The 13,310-nt window shown below is 42.1% G+C and overlaps 1 protein-coding gene and 1 long non-coding RNA gene across 2 annotated transcripts in view; one reads left to right on the top strand and one right to left on the bottom strand.

The window, feature by feature from the left end:
• Positions 1-396: 396 nt before the first annotated feature.
• Positions 397-12,725, bottom strand: LOC129835109 (zinc finger protein 502-like). Its single transcript, XM_055900498.1, has 2 exons — positions 11,990-12,725; positions 397-1,966 (listed from the first exon to the last, which is right to left on the bottom strand). The coding sequence occupies exons 1-2, from the start codon at positions 12,303-12,305 to the stop codon at positions 1,104-1,106; spliced, it is 1,179 nt and encodes a 392-aa protein (XP_055756473.1). The 5' UTR covers positions 12,306-12,725; the 3' UTR covers positions 397-1,103.
• Positions 12,007-13,310, top strand: part of LOC129835111 (uncharacterized) — a 20,082-nt gene continuing 18,778 nt past the window's right edge. The window contains exon 1 of the long non-coding RNA XR_008756380.1: positions 12,007-12,093. This is a non-coding gene — a long non-coding RNA (uncharacterized LOC129835111). The remainder of the gene's footprint in view (positions 12,094-13,310) is intronic.

Raw genomic sequence — 13,310 nt, 5'->3', positions numbered from 1 at the left:
ATTTAAAGGCAATTTCTTATTCAGTCAAATAAACAGATTAAAAATAAGCCTGTAAATCTATAACGCTTCTACATGTAACAATATATATATATGTCGTAATCTAGTTTATAATGAACGTCCACTTATGGCGCAGGCCTTCCACATTTTATTGACACAAAAATGTGTTGCATTAATCAAATGATTTTTACAATCAGCATCTGTGTACTCTGACATGGTGGAATGTTACTGATGGGAACATTCATGAGGTAGTGAATGTTTTTCATGTCAACAACTTATCAATGTTATCAGAATGTAACATATTTTTATATTCCTTTAGCTTGATGACCGGTAGACAAATTAACTCAATGAAACAACTAAATTCAAGAGGTTACAAGGTTAGAATCAAGAAATGCACACTCAATTCAACGATTTAATCATTTACATTTCATACACAGTTCATACACAGTATCCAAATCATACACAGTTGCTGTCAAATATATATATAGTGCAACCAAGTACTAGCTCCCGGCTGCCAAGAACTTTGTTCATGCCATGTCTTTATTTTCTGAATTAAAATTGTAAATGTATGTTTACACAAATCAAATTGGGTCCGCAATGTTGACAATCCCAAAAGATGTGGAGACCAAAAGATTTTCAATTTCAACTTACTTTAGAAGAAATAGGGAATTATTCAAGAAAAGCGCAAGGGTGCCAACACATTTGGCCACAACAGTAATAGTGCTTCCAATCAAATACACTCAAATTAATTTAGCAATATCCAAATCATATTTCAAATTCAAGAGGTTAGAATCAAGAAATGCAAAATTCCATTAATCTGTATAATCATTTAATAGACTGCATCAAGGTGCCTCACACTACAGAAATAGGAGAAAGGCTGAGCCGTTCTGGCTCAGAGAAGCCTAGGCTCGTGCAAGGCTACTCACTTATATAATAATTCATATTTTGCAATATCCAAATAACATAATGAACAGCATTTGGAGGGTTTATACTTGTATCCAATCAATCAAAACAAAATACACATTAAAATATTTAATCAGATCTCAAGATGGAAAAAACAACCCAAGTAATGACTATTTCATGCGGCATATTTCTTTTTACCACAGTCAAAAACATAAGTCAGAACACAACCTCTCTATTCTCTCATGTGATTTCAGGTCCTCTGACTGGGAAAATGTCTTTCCACATTGAGAACAGTGGTATGTCTTCTCCTCCTGTGTATTTGTATGTATTATTTCATGCTCTTTCAAGGCCACTAACTGGGTAAATCTCTTTCCACACAAGGAGCAGTGGTAGGTGCTATCCCCCCCTGTATGTGTCCTCTTATGCCTACTCAGGCCCCATAACTTGGTAAAACTCTTTCCGCACAGGGAGCATTGGTATGGCTTTTCTCCTGTGTGGGTCCTCTCATGCAATTTCAAGGTCCCTAACCACCTAAAACTCTTTTCGCAGTGGGAACAGTGGTAAGGTTTCTCTCCTGTGTGTACTCTCTCATGCTGTTTCAGGCTCACTGAACCCCTAAAACTCTTTTCACAGTGGGAACAGTGGTAAGGCTTTTCTCCTGTATGTATTCTCTCATGTGTTTTCAGGCTCACTAACCACCTAAAACTTTTTCCACACTGGGAGCATTGGTAGGGCTTCTCTTCTCTATGCATCCTCTCGTGCCTATTCAGGTCCCCTAACTGGGTAAAACTCTTTCCACAGTGGGAACATTGGAAAGGTTTTTCTCCTGTGTGTGCCCTCTCGTGCGTTTTCAGACTACCTAACCAGGTAAAAGTCATTCCACATTGGGAGCAGTGGTATGGCTTCTCTCCGGAGTGTATTCTCTTATGTATTTTCAGGTTCCATAACAGAGTAAAACTCTTTCCACACTGGGAGCAGTGGTGTCTTCCTGCTGATTTGGGCGTCTCTGGGTCTGGTTCCCCCGTAGGACTCTTTTCGCTGTCAGAGTGACAGTCTGGCCTCTCTCCTGCCAAAGAGAATAATTAAAAAAGGGACTTCATAGTCATTTTTAGTCAACAATCTACATAAAATTACTCAATGTCGAAGTGGAAGAAAAATGTATTTTTTTTTTTTTTTTAAGGAAAATAAATCACTAATATAATTAGATAAGTATTCAAGACATGTTAGAATCCCCGTTGGCAGTGATTACAGCTGTGAATCTTTGAGTAAGTATCTAAGAGCTTTGCACACATGGCTTGTACAAAATTTGCCCTTTATTCTTCAAAAAATTCTTCAAGCTCTGTGAAGTTGGTTGATGATCATTGCTAGAAAGACATTTTCAAGCCGATTTAAGTCAATACTGTCATTAGGCCAATCAGGAAGACTGAATATCGTCATGGTAAGCAAGTCATGGTTAGAGCGTTGGGCCAGTAACCAAAAGTTTGCTCGATCGAATCCCCGAACTGACAAGGTAAAAATCTGTCGTTCTGCCCCTGAGCAAGGCAGTTAACCCACTGTTCCCCGGGTGCCGAAGACATGGATGTCGATTAAGGCAGCCCCTCGCACCTCTCTGATTCAGAGGGGTTGGGTTAAATGTGGGAGACACATTTCAATTGAAGGCATTCAGTTGTACAACTGACTTGTGTTTTAGGTAATTGTCCTGCTTAAAAGGAAAATGTGTTACTCAGTGTCTGTTGGAAAGCAGACTGAACCAAGTCTTCCTCTAAGATTTTGCCTATTCCATTTCTTTTTATCCTAAAAAACTCCCTTAGCCATGCCAATGACAAGCATACCCATAACATGATGCAGTCACCACCATGCTTGTAAATATGAAGAGGGGTACTCAGTGATGTATTGGATTTGCCTCAAACATAACGCTTTGTAGTCTGGGCAAAAAGATCATTTCTTCCCCACATTTTTTTGCAGTCTAACTTAAGTGACGTATTGCAAACTGGATGCATGTTTTGGAATATTTTTATTGTGTACAGGCTTCCTTATTTTCATTCTGTCATTTATGTTAGTATTGTGGAGTAACTTCAATGCTGTTGATCCATCCTTGAGCGGTTTCCTTCCTCTCAGGCAACCGTGTAAGGAAGGGCGCCTGTATCTTTGTAGTGGCTGGTTGTATTCATACGCCATCCAAAGAGTAATTAATAACTGCACCATGCTCAAAGGGATATTTTACCCATCAACCCAGTGGCAGAGCCCCACCTGTTTTGAGCCCTACCTATTAAGCAAAGAAAAAAATATGTATACTGTACCAGTCAAAAGTAGACACAACAACTCATTCAAGTTTCTTTTTACATTTACGCTTTTCTACAGTCGTGGACAAAAGTTGAGAATGACACAAATATACATTTTCACAAAGTCTGCTGCCTCTATGATGGCAATTTGCATATACTCCAGAATGTTATGAAGAGTGATCAGATGAATTGCAATTAATTGCAAAGGCCCTCTTTGCATTGCAAATGAACTGATTCCCAAAAATACATTTCCACTGCATTTCAGCCCTGCCACAAAAGGGCCAGCTGACATCATGTCAGTGATTCTCTCGTTAACTTCTCTAGGGTATGTGGGACGGTAGCACCTCGTCAACAGCCAGTGAAACTGCAGGGCGCCAAATTCAAAACAACAGAAATCCCATAATTTAAATTCCTCAAAACATACAAGTATTTTACACCATTTTAAAGATACACTTTTGGAAATCCAGCCAAAATGTCCAATTTCAAAAAGGTTTTACGACGAAAGCACACCAAACGATTATGTTAGGTATGAGCCAAGTCACAGAAAAAGACAGCCATTTTTCCAGCCAAAGAGAGGAGTAACAAAAAGCAGAAATAGAGATAAAATTAATCACTAACATTTGATGATCTTCATCAGATGACACTCATAGGACTTCATGTATGTTTTGTTCGGTCAAGTTCATATTTATATCCAAAAATCGGAGTTTAGGCGGGACGCTACTGTCTCACTTGGCAAAAAGCCTGAGAAAATGCAGAGCGCCAAATTCAAATTAATTACTATAAAAATCAAGCTTTCATTAAATCACACATGAAAGATACCAAATTAAAGCTACACTGGTTGTGAATCCAGCCAACATGTCAGAATTCAAATAGGCTTTTCGGCGAAAGCAAATGATGCTATTATCTGAGGATAGCACCATTGTAAACAAAGAGAGATAAGCATATTTCAACCCTGCAGGCGCGACACAAAACGCAGAAATAAAAATATAATTCATGCCTTACCTTTGACGAGCTTCTGTTGTTGGCACTCCAATATGTCCCAGAAACATCACAAATGGTCCTTTTGTTCGATTAATTCCGTCGATATATATCCAAAATGTCCATTTATTTGGCGCGTTTGATCCAGAAAAACACCAGTTCCAACTTGCTCAAACGTGACTACAAAATATCTCAAAGGTTACCTGTAAACTTTGCCAAGAAATGTCAAACTACTTTTGTAATACAACTTTAGGTATTTTTTTATGTTAATAATCGATCAAATTGAAGACAGGATGATCTGTGTTCAATACAGGATTAAAACTATCTATAGCTAGCTTTCTGGTCTCGCGCCTCTAACAAACAGGACACCTCGAGAGACTCTCGTTCAAGATGGCCGTACTTCTTCATTACACAAAGGAATAACCTCAACCAATTTCTCAAGACTGTTGACATCCAGTGGACGCGGTAGGAACTGCAAGCAGGTCCCTTAGAAATGGTTTCCCAATGAAAATTCATTGAAAAGAGAGTGGCCCCAAAAAAACAAATCTGAATGGTTTGTCCTCGGGGTTTCGCCTGCTAAATAAGTTCTGTTATACTCACAGACATGATTCAAACAGTTTTAGAAACTTCTGAGTGTTTTCTATCCAAATCTACTAATAATATGCATATCTTATCTTCTGGGGATGAGTAGCTGGCAGTTTAATTTTGGCATGCTTTTCATCCAAAATTCAGAATGCTGCCCCCTACCCTAGAGAAGTTAACACAGGTGTGAGTGTTAACGAGGACAAGGCTGGAGATCACTCTGTCATGCTGATTGAGTTCGAATAACAGACTGGAAGCTTCAAAAGGAGGGTGGTGCTTGGAATCATTGTTCTTCCTCTGTCAACACATGCTGTCATTGCTTTGCCCAAAAAGGGCTTCACAGGCAAGGATATTGCTGCCAGTAAGATTGCACCTAAATCAACCATTTATCGGATCGTCAAGAAGTTCAAGGAGAGCGGTTCAATTTATGTGAAGAAGGCTTCAGGGCGCCCAAGAAAGTCCAGCAAGCGCCAGGACCGTCTCCTAAAGTTGATTCAGCTGCGGGATTGGGGCACCATCAGCACAGAGCTTGCTCAGGAATGGCAGCAGGCAGGTGTGAGTGCATCTGCACGCACAGTGAGGCGAAGACTTTTGGAGGATGGCCTGGTGTCAAGAAGGACAGCAAAGAAGCCACTTGTCTCCACGAAAAACATCAGGGACAGACTGATATTCTGCAAAAGGTACAGGGATTGGACTGCTGAGGACTGGGGTAAAGTCATTTTCTCTGATGAATCCCCTTTGATTGTTTGGGGCATCCGGAAAAAAAGCTTGTCCAGAGAAGACAAGGTGAGCGCTACCATCAGTCCTGTGTCATACCAACAGTAAAGCATCCTGAGACCATTCATGTGTGGGGTTGTTTCTCAGCCAAGGGAGTAGGCTCACTCACAATTTTGCCTAAGAACCCAGCCATGAATAAAGAATGGTACCAACAAATCCTCCGAGAGCAACTTCTCTCAACCATCCAGGAACAGTTTGGTGACGAACAATGCCTTTTCCAGCATGATGGAGCCCCTTGTCATAAGGCAAAAGTGATCACTAAGTGGCTCGGGGCCTAATCTCCCAACATCAGTGCCCGACCTTACTAATGCTCTTGTGGCTGAATGGAAGCAAGTCCCCGCAGCAATGTTCCAACATCTAGTGGAAAGCATTCCCAGAAGACTGGAGGCTGTTATAACAAAGGAGGAACCAAATACGTATTAATGTCCATGATTTTGGAATGGGATGTTTGACGAGCAGGTCTCCACATACTTTTGGTCATGTAGTGTATTTTTTATGTTTATCATAGAAAGAATGTAGCCAGCTACATTTCCTAATGTTTTGCTTAAAGTTAATCTTGAATTTTACCAGAGGAAAGTAGGTTGGCTGGCTACACTCAGTCAGAACGCTGTCTGCTGATAGCAACTTATGTGAGCGAAGCTGAAAAGAGGAGTGGAGCATGCCCAATGTCTGGAGCGAGTTTCCCAAAGGCAGGAATGTAAGCCTTCTCGCCCAGTAGCGACTCAGGGCATGCCCGGCCCAGCATTTGTAGTCTACTTGTGTGCTGCTATAGCCCCTTGCTTTAGCTACTGTGATCTAGTATGCTACATTTTTTCATAAAGAAACTGATAAAACACACAGGAGAAAAATCTAGGTGACTTACAAAGATGAGGAGAAGTACTGTAAGAGCAAGAGAGGGAGTGTGGTGATCTAGTGTCCACAATTAAATAATTATTGTGGAATCTGAAGACAGGTATCCCGAAAGCATGATGGTGTACTTATTACATGCACATGCTAACAGAAAGGAATGAGGTGGGTAGCTAGCAAGTGTGTCCTTGTAGCAAAGTATTTATAAACGAAAAATCTGATCTCTTAAAAGTTTTGGTAATTTTTGTTCTATTATCTATACCAGTGGTTCCCAACCAGGGGTACTAGGCCCCTAGGTGTACTTGGCCTATCCACACAGGGTACTTGAGAAGATTCATGAGACCATAGGCCTACTGGTAAAATGCACATGAGAAGGTACTTCAGGGGTACTCCGGACAGAGCAAAATTCAGTTGGTGGTACAGTAACCGAAAAATGTTGGGAATCACTAATCGATACAATAGGCTATCATTGTTTTTGGCATATATTACCTATTTCAATGAGCTTTCTGTTTTGACTATTCCTTTTGGCCTACCAACAGGTAAGTAAAAATGAACAAAAAACAACTAAGCATCCCTGCCCAGCCTGGAAAAAGTGGCCCGAAGGGTGTTAAGCATCCCCAGTTTTCCACTGCTGGCCTGCTCGCCAGGCACCAATACATGAGCCTGAAGCCACAGACTCTAGTCAAAAAAAAAAAAAAAAAAAAAAAGGCACTGTAGACGGTGCCTAATAAGGCATTTTTCGTTGAAATTGTATTTAATTAAGTAAGTCACAGCCTATAGACTATAGACTATTACATTTAATTTTTTATTTTTTTTCACCTATATTTAACCAGGTAGGCAAGTTGAGAACAAGTTCTCATTTACAATTGCGACCTGGCCAAGATAAAGCAAAGCAGTTCGACACATACAACAGAGTTACACATGGAGTAAAACAAACATACAGTCAATTATACAGTAGAAAAATAAGTCTATATACAATGACAGCAAATGAGGTGAGATAAGGGAGGTAAAGAAAAAAAAAAGGCCATGGTGGCGAAGTAAATACAATATAGCAGGTAAAACATTGGAATGGTAGATTTGCAGTGGAAGAATGTGCAAAGTAGAAATTGAAATAATGGGGTGCAAAGGAGCAAAATAAATAAATACAGTAGGGGAAGAGGTAGTTATTTGGGCTAAATGATAGATGGGCTATGTACAGGTGCAGTAATCTGTGAGCTGCTCTGACAGCTGGTGCTTAAAGCTAGTGAGGGAGAAAAGTGTTTCCAGCTTCAGAGATTTTTGTAGTTCGTTCCAGTCATTGGCAGCAGAGAACTGGAAGTAGAGGCGGCCAAAGGAAGAATTGGTTTTGGGGGTGACCAGAGAGATATACCTGCTGGAGCGCGTGCTACAGGTGGGTGCTGCTATGGTGACCAGTGAGCTGAGATAAGGAGGGGCTTTACTTAGCAGAGACTTGTAAATGACCTGGAGCCAGTGGGTTTGGCGACGAGTATGAAGCGAGGGCCAGCCAACGAGAGCGTACAGGTCGCAGTGATGGGTAGTATATGGGGCTTTGGTGACAAAACGGATGGCACTGTGATAGACTGCATCCAATTTATTGAGTAGAGTGTTGGAGGCTATTTTGTAAATGACATCGCCGAAGTCGAGGACTGGTAGGATGGTCAGTTTTACGAGGAATGTTTGGCAGCATGAGTGAAGGATGCTTTGTTGCAAAATAGGAAGCCAATTCTAGATTTAACTTTGGATTGGAGATGTTTGATGTGAGTCTGGAAGGAGAGTTTAAGGATGACGGAGAGTTAGGGATGGCGATTTCAGAGTTTTTGGTGGTCTTCCTAAGCCAGGATTCAGACACGGCTAGGACATCCGGGTTGGCAGAGTGTGCTAAAGCAGTGAATTAAACAAACTTAGGGAGGAGGCTTCTAATGTTAACATGCATGAAACTAAGGCTATTACGGTTACAGAAGTCATCAAAAGAGAGCGCCTGGGGAATAGGAGTGGAGCTAGGCACTTCAGGGCCTGGATTCACCTCTACATCACCAGGGGAACAGAGGAGGAGTAGGATAAGGGTACGGCTAAAAGCTATGAGAATTGGTCGTCTAGAACATCCAGAACAGAGAGTAAAAGGAGAGTAAAAAAAATTCTAGATCACCTGTACTCCACACACAGAGACGCGTACAAAGCTCTACCTCGCCCTCCATTTGGTAAATCCGACCACAATTCTATCCTCCTGATTCCTGCTTACAAGCTGAAATTAAAGCAGGAAGCACCAGTGACTCGGTCTATAAAAAGTGGTCAGATGAAGCAGATGTTAAGCTACAGGACTGTTTTGCTATCACAAACTGGAACATGTTCCTGGGATCCTTCCGATGGCATTGAGGAGTACACCACATCAGTCACTGGCTTTACCAATAAGTGCATCGAGGACGTCATCCCCACAGTGACTGTACGTACATAACCCCAAACAGAAGCCATGGATTACAGGCAACATTCACACTGAGCTAAAGGGTAGAGCTGCCGCTTTCAAGGTGTGGGATTCTAACCCGGAAGCTTAAAAGAAATCCCGCTATGCCCTCCGACGAACCATCAAACAGGCAAAGCGTCAATACAGGGCTAAGACTGAATCGTACTACACCGGCTCTGACGCTTGTCTTATGTGGCAGGGCTTGCAAACTATTACAGACTACAAAGGGAAGCAGAGCCGCGAGCTGCCCAGTGACACAAGCCTACCAAACAAGCTAAATCACTTCTATGCTCGCTTTGAGGCAAGCAACACTGAGGCATGCATGAGAGCATCAGCTGTTCCGGACGACTATGATCACGCTCTCCGTAGCCGATGTGAGTCAGACCTATAAACAGGTCAACATACACAAGGCTGCGGGGCCAGATGGATTACCAGAACGTGTGCTCCGGCATGTGCCTTCACTGACATTTTCAACATGTCTCTGAGTCTGTAATACCAACATGTTTCAAGCAGACCACCCTATGCCCAAGAACACGAAGGCAACCTGCCTAAATGACTTACAGACCCGTAGCACAAACGTCCGTAGCCATGAAGTGCTTTGAAAGGCTGATCATGGCTCACATCAACACAATTATCCCAGAAACCCTAGACCCACTCCAATTTGCATACCACCCCAACAGATCCACAGATGATGCAATCTCTATTGCACTCCACACTGCCCTTTCCCACTTGGACAAAAGGAACACCTATGTGAGAATGCTATTCATTGACTACAGATCAGCGTTCAACACCATAGTGCCCTCAAAGCGCATCACTAAGCTAAGGCTCCTGGGACTAAACACCTCCCTCTGCAACTGGATCCTGGACTTCCTGATGGTGAGGGCGGGTAGCAACACATCTGCCACGCTGATCCTCAACACTGGAGTCCCTCATGTGTGCATGCTTAGTCTCCTCCCGTACTCCATGTTCACCCACGACTGCATGGCCAGACACGACTCCAACACCATCATTAAGTTTGCAGACGACACAACAGTGGTAGGCCTGATCACCGACAACGACGAGACAGCCTATAGGGAGGAGGTCAGAGACCTGGTTGGGTGGTGCCAGAATAACAACCTATCCCTCAACGTAACCAAGACTAAGGAGCTGATTGTGGACAACAGGAAAAGGAGGACTGAGCACTCACCCATTCTCATCAACGGGGCTGTAGTGGAGCAGGTTGAGAGCTTCAAGTTCCTTGGTGTCCACATCACCAACAAACTAGAATGACCCGAACACACCAAGACAGTCGTGAAGAGGGCACGACAAAGCCTATTCCCCCTCAGGAAACTAAAAAGATTTGGCATTGGTCCTCAGATCGTCAAAAGGTTCTACAGCTGCAACACCGAGAGCATCCTGACTGGTTACATCACTGCCTGGTACGGCAACTGCTCAGCCTCCGACCGCAAGGTACTACAGAAGATAGTGCGTACGGCCCAGTACACCACTGGGGCTAAGCTGCCTGCCATCCAGGACCTCTATACCAGACAGTGTCAGAGGCATGCCCTAACAATTGTCAAAGACCCATGCATTGTGTGCCCCCCAACCCCTCTTTTACGCTGCTGCTACTACTCTCTGTTTATCATATATGCATAGTCTCTAACTATACATTCATGTACATACTACCTCAATTACCCCGACCAACCAGTGCCCCCGCTCATTGGCTAACCGGGCTATCTGCACTGTGTCCCGCCACCCGCCAACCCCTCTTTTACGCTACTGCTACTCTCTGTTTATCATATATGCATAGTCACTTTAACTATATCTACATGTACATACTACCTCAGTCAGCCCGACTAACCATTGCCTGTATACAGCCTCGCTACTGTTATTTTTCACTGTTTTTATTTCTTTACTTACCTTTTGTTCACCTAATACTTTTAAATGTTTTATTGCACTGTTGGTTAGAGCCTGTAAGTAAGCATTTCACTGTAAGGTAATGCTGTATTCGGCACACGTGACAAATTTACTTTGATTTTATTCTCGCAGTCTCCTCTGTACAGTTGACATTGAGATGTGTGTTACTTTTACTCTGTGAAGCATTTATTTGGGCTGCAATTTCTGAGGCTGGTAACTCTAATGAACTTATCCTCTGAAGCAGAGGTAACTCGTGGTCTTACTTTCCTGTGTCCGTCCTCATGAGAGCCAGTTTCATCATAGCGCTTGTTGGTTTTTGCGACTGCACTTGAAACTTTCAACGTTCTTGAAATTTTTCGGATTGACTGACCTTCATGTCCTAAAGTAATGTTGGGCTTTTCTTTCACTTTGCTTATTTGAGATGTTCTTGCCATAATATGGACTTGGTATTTTACCAAATAGGGTAAAAAGACCACACCTACCTTGTCACAACACTACTGATTGGCTCAAATGCATTAAGAAGTAAAGAAATTCCACAAATGAACTTTTAACAAGGCACACCTGTTAATTGAATTGCATTCCAGGTGACTACCTCATGAAGATGGTTGAGAGAATGCCAAGAGCTGTCATCAGGGTCAAGCTGTCATCAGGGCAAAGGCTGGCTACTTTGAAGAATCTCAAATATAAAATATATTTTGATTTGTTTAACACTTTTTTGATTGCTACATGATTCCATGTGTTATTTCATAGTTTGGATGTCTTCACTATTATTCTACAACATAGAAAATAGTAAAAAATTAAGCAAAATCCTTAAATGAGTAGGTGTGTACAAACTTTTGACTGGTCCTGAATATATAACTTTTTCTAAATGACAAAATATTAGATCAATGTACCTCCAAATCGTTATGTTGGAGTGACTAAAAAGTTTAGATGAGACAGTTGATTTTGTTGCGCAAGACCGGCAATATCCTGGGTAAGTGTTGGAAAAATTGGTGACAAAGTGGTTGCTATGAGAATTACAAGATGGGGAGTTTAACCCCAAATTACCCTAATGAGTAGAATTCTGTTTTCACATGCAAAAGTGATTGCTTCTATTTTAAAAAACGCGTCTGCCTTCCCAAAATAAACTCGAACATCTATTTTATGGAGAAAAAAAATGTTTGTATGTTTCTGAAATATGCATCAGGCTGCTTTGTTGACACCATGACTGAGCTGCGCAGATTACGGTTCGCCGCTTTTGCTTGCTTAATCGAACCCCCTCACTACTTACTGGTGTAAATCCGATCTCTTGTCTCTTCCGATGTGACAGTTATCTCTCCCTCCGTCTTCACTCCAAAAACTGCATCCTCTTTCTCTTCCGCCTCTTCTTTCACGGTAACATCCTCCTCTTTCACTCTGAACGTGTCTTCCTCTTGTTTCACTGTAACAGCTTCACCCTCTTCTTTTTTCACTGTGACATCCTCCTCTTCTTTCTCCTCTTTTACGACAATGTTCAACCAAATACCGTCTTTCTCCGTCAAGCAGACACCCTCTTCTTTATCAGGGGAGGAGTAGCTTAGTGAACTCATGGTCGGGGATGTTAGCATGGGCGACTAGCCTGGTGCTATGTTATCCAGCTAACGTTAATTTACTAGCAACGTATATGTGCAATTAAAGAGGGTAACTAGATATACAACAGAAATGTGTTTAAAACACAGTGGCTATAAATGTAACGTTACACCGAAAACGTCTAGAGCTTCAAAGGTTCGTCTATGTTGGCTAGCAACCTACCGAAGTGACTTACTAGCTTGTTGTTGTATTTGAAGAAGGGACGCGTTTCACGCCACTTCATACAGCTACGACCGGATGTGATTTGACCTAACCCTTTCCTAGCCTCAACCTTAGCCTCCTAACCTGCTACGTAAATGATCCTAACCGGCTACAAAAAGTCACTTCCGTATCGAAGTGGCGAGGAAGAGAGAGGCCCAACTCGGCGGAAAATCTGTGTCCCCCCAGCAGGTGGCGTTGTTTCGCCTACTCATGTGACCACATGTCCCGGATTGTGCCGGACAAGACTGCATTTTGTCCCGCAACCAAACAATCATGTTCCGCATGTTATCAACAAATTCAAACACCACACATTTTGAAAACAGTTGATTTGTCCCGTATTTCAGTCAGACATTCCAACCTGTCTATTGCAGGCACGTTCCGTTTATGGAAAGATATTCTCTATATCATTAAGATGTAGTAGCCTAAGCTTAAATGTTAAAAACTTGTCCAATCACTGTAGAGTTCTGATATTCTGCGCAGCGCCAGATGAGATGTAGGCCAGTGTCATATGCCTATCATCAGCCTATCATCGACCAATCATATTTCTGAAATTCTTTCGGGCTAACTTCCAGCTAAACTTGGAGAGGACAGTTAGGCATCACTACTTACAAAAAAAGCGTGCTTCTGAGAAAGAGCTACAAAAGTAAGTAAATAGCTATATGAGACTGAAATATATAAGGTAATTTCATCAAATGTGTGACTGAGGTTCTATATACGCATTAGTTGCTTATTCAACATATTTCTTCTACTTCACTCAATCCCGTTTTAAAAGTCTCCCTAGC

The sequence above is a fragment of the Salvelinus fontinalis genome, chromosome 36 (assembly GCF_029448725.1).
Source record: "Salvelinus fontinalis isolate EN_2023a chromosome 36, ASM2944872v1, whole genome shotgun sequence".
NCBI lineage: Eukaryota > Metazoa > Chordata > Actinopteri > Salmoniformes > Salmonidae > Salvelinus > Salvelinus fontinalis.
This window is presented reverse-complemented; position numbering and strand designations above follow the sequence as displayed.

Bases quoted from the DNA above. Each gene is read 5' to 3' on its own strand.
- LOC129835109 (XM_055900498.1), bottom strand. From the start codon at position 12,305: ATGCTAACATCCCCGACCATGAGTTCACTAAGCTACTCCTCCCCTGAT. The intron at 1,967-11,989 runs GTAAGTAGTGAG...TCTCTTTGGCAG, and splicing joins AAGAGATCGGATTTACACCA to GAGAGAGGCCAGACTGTCAC.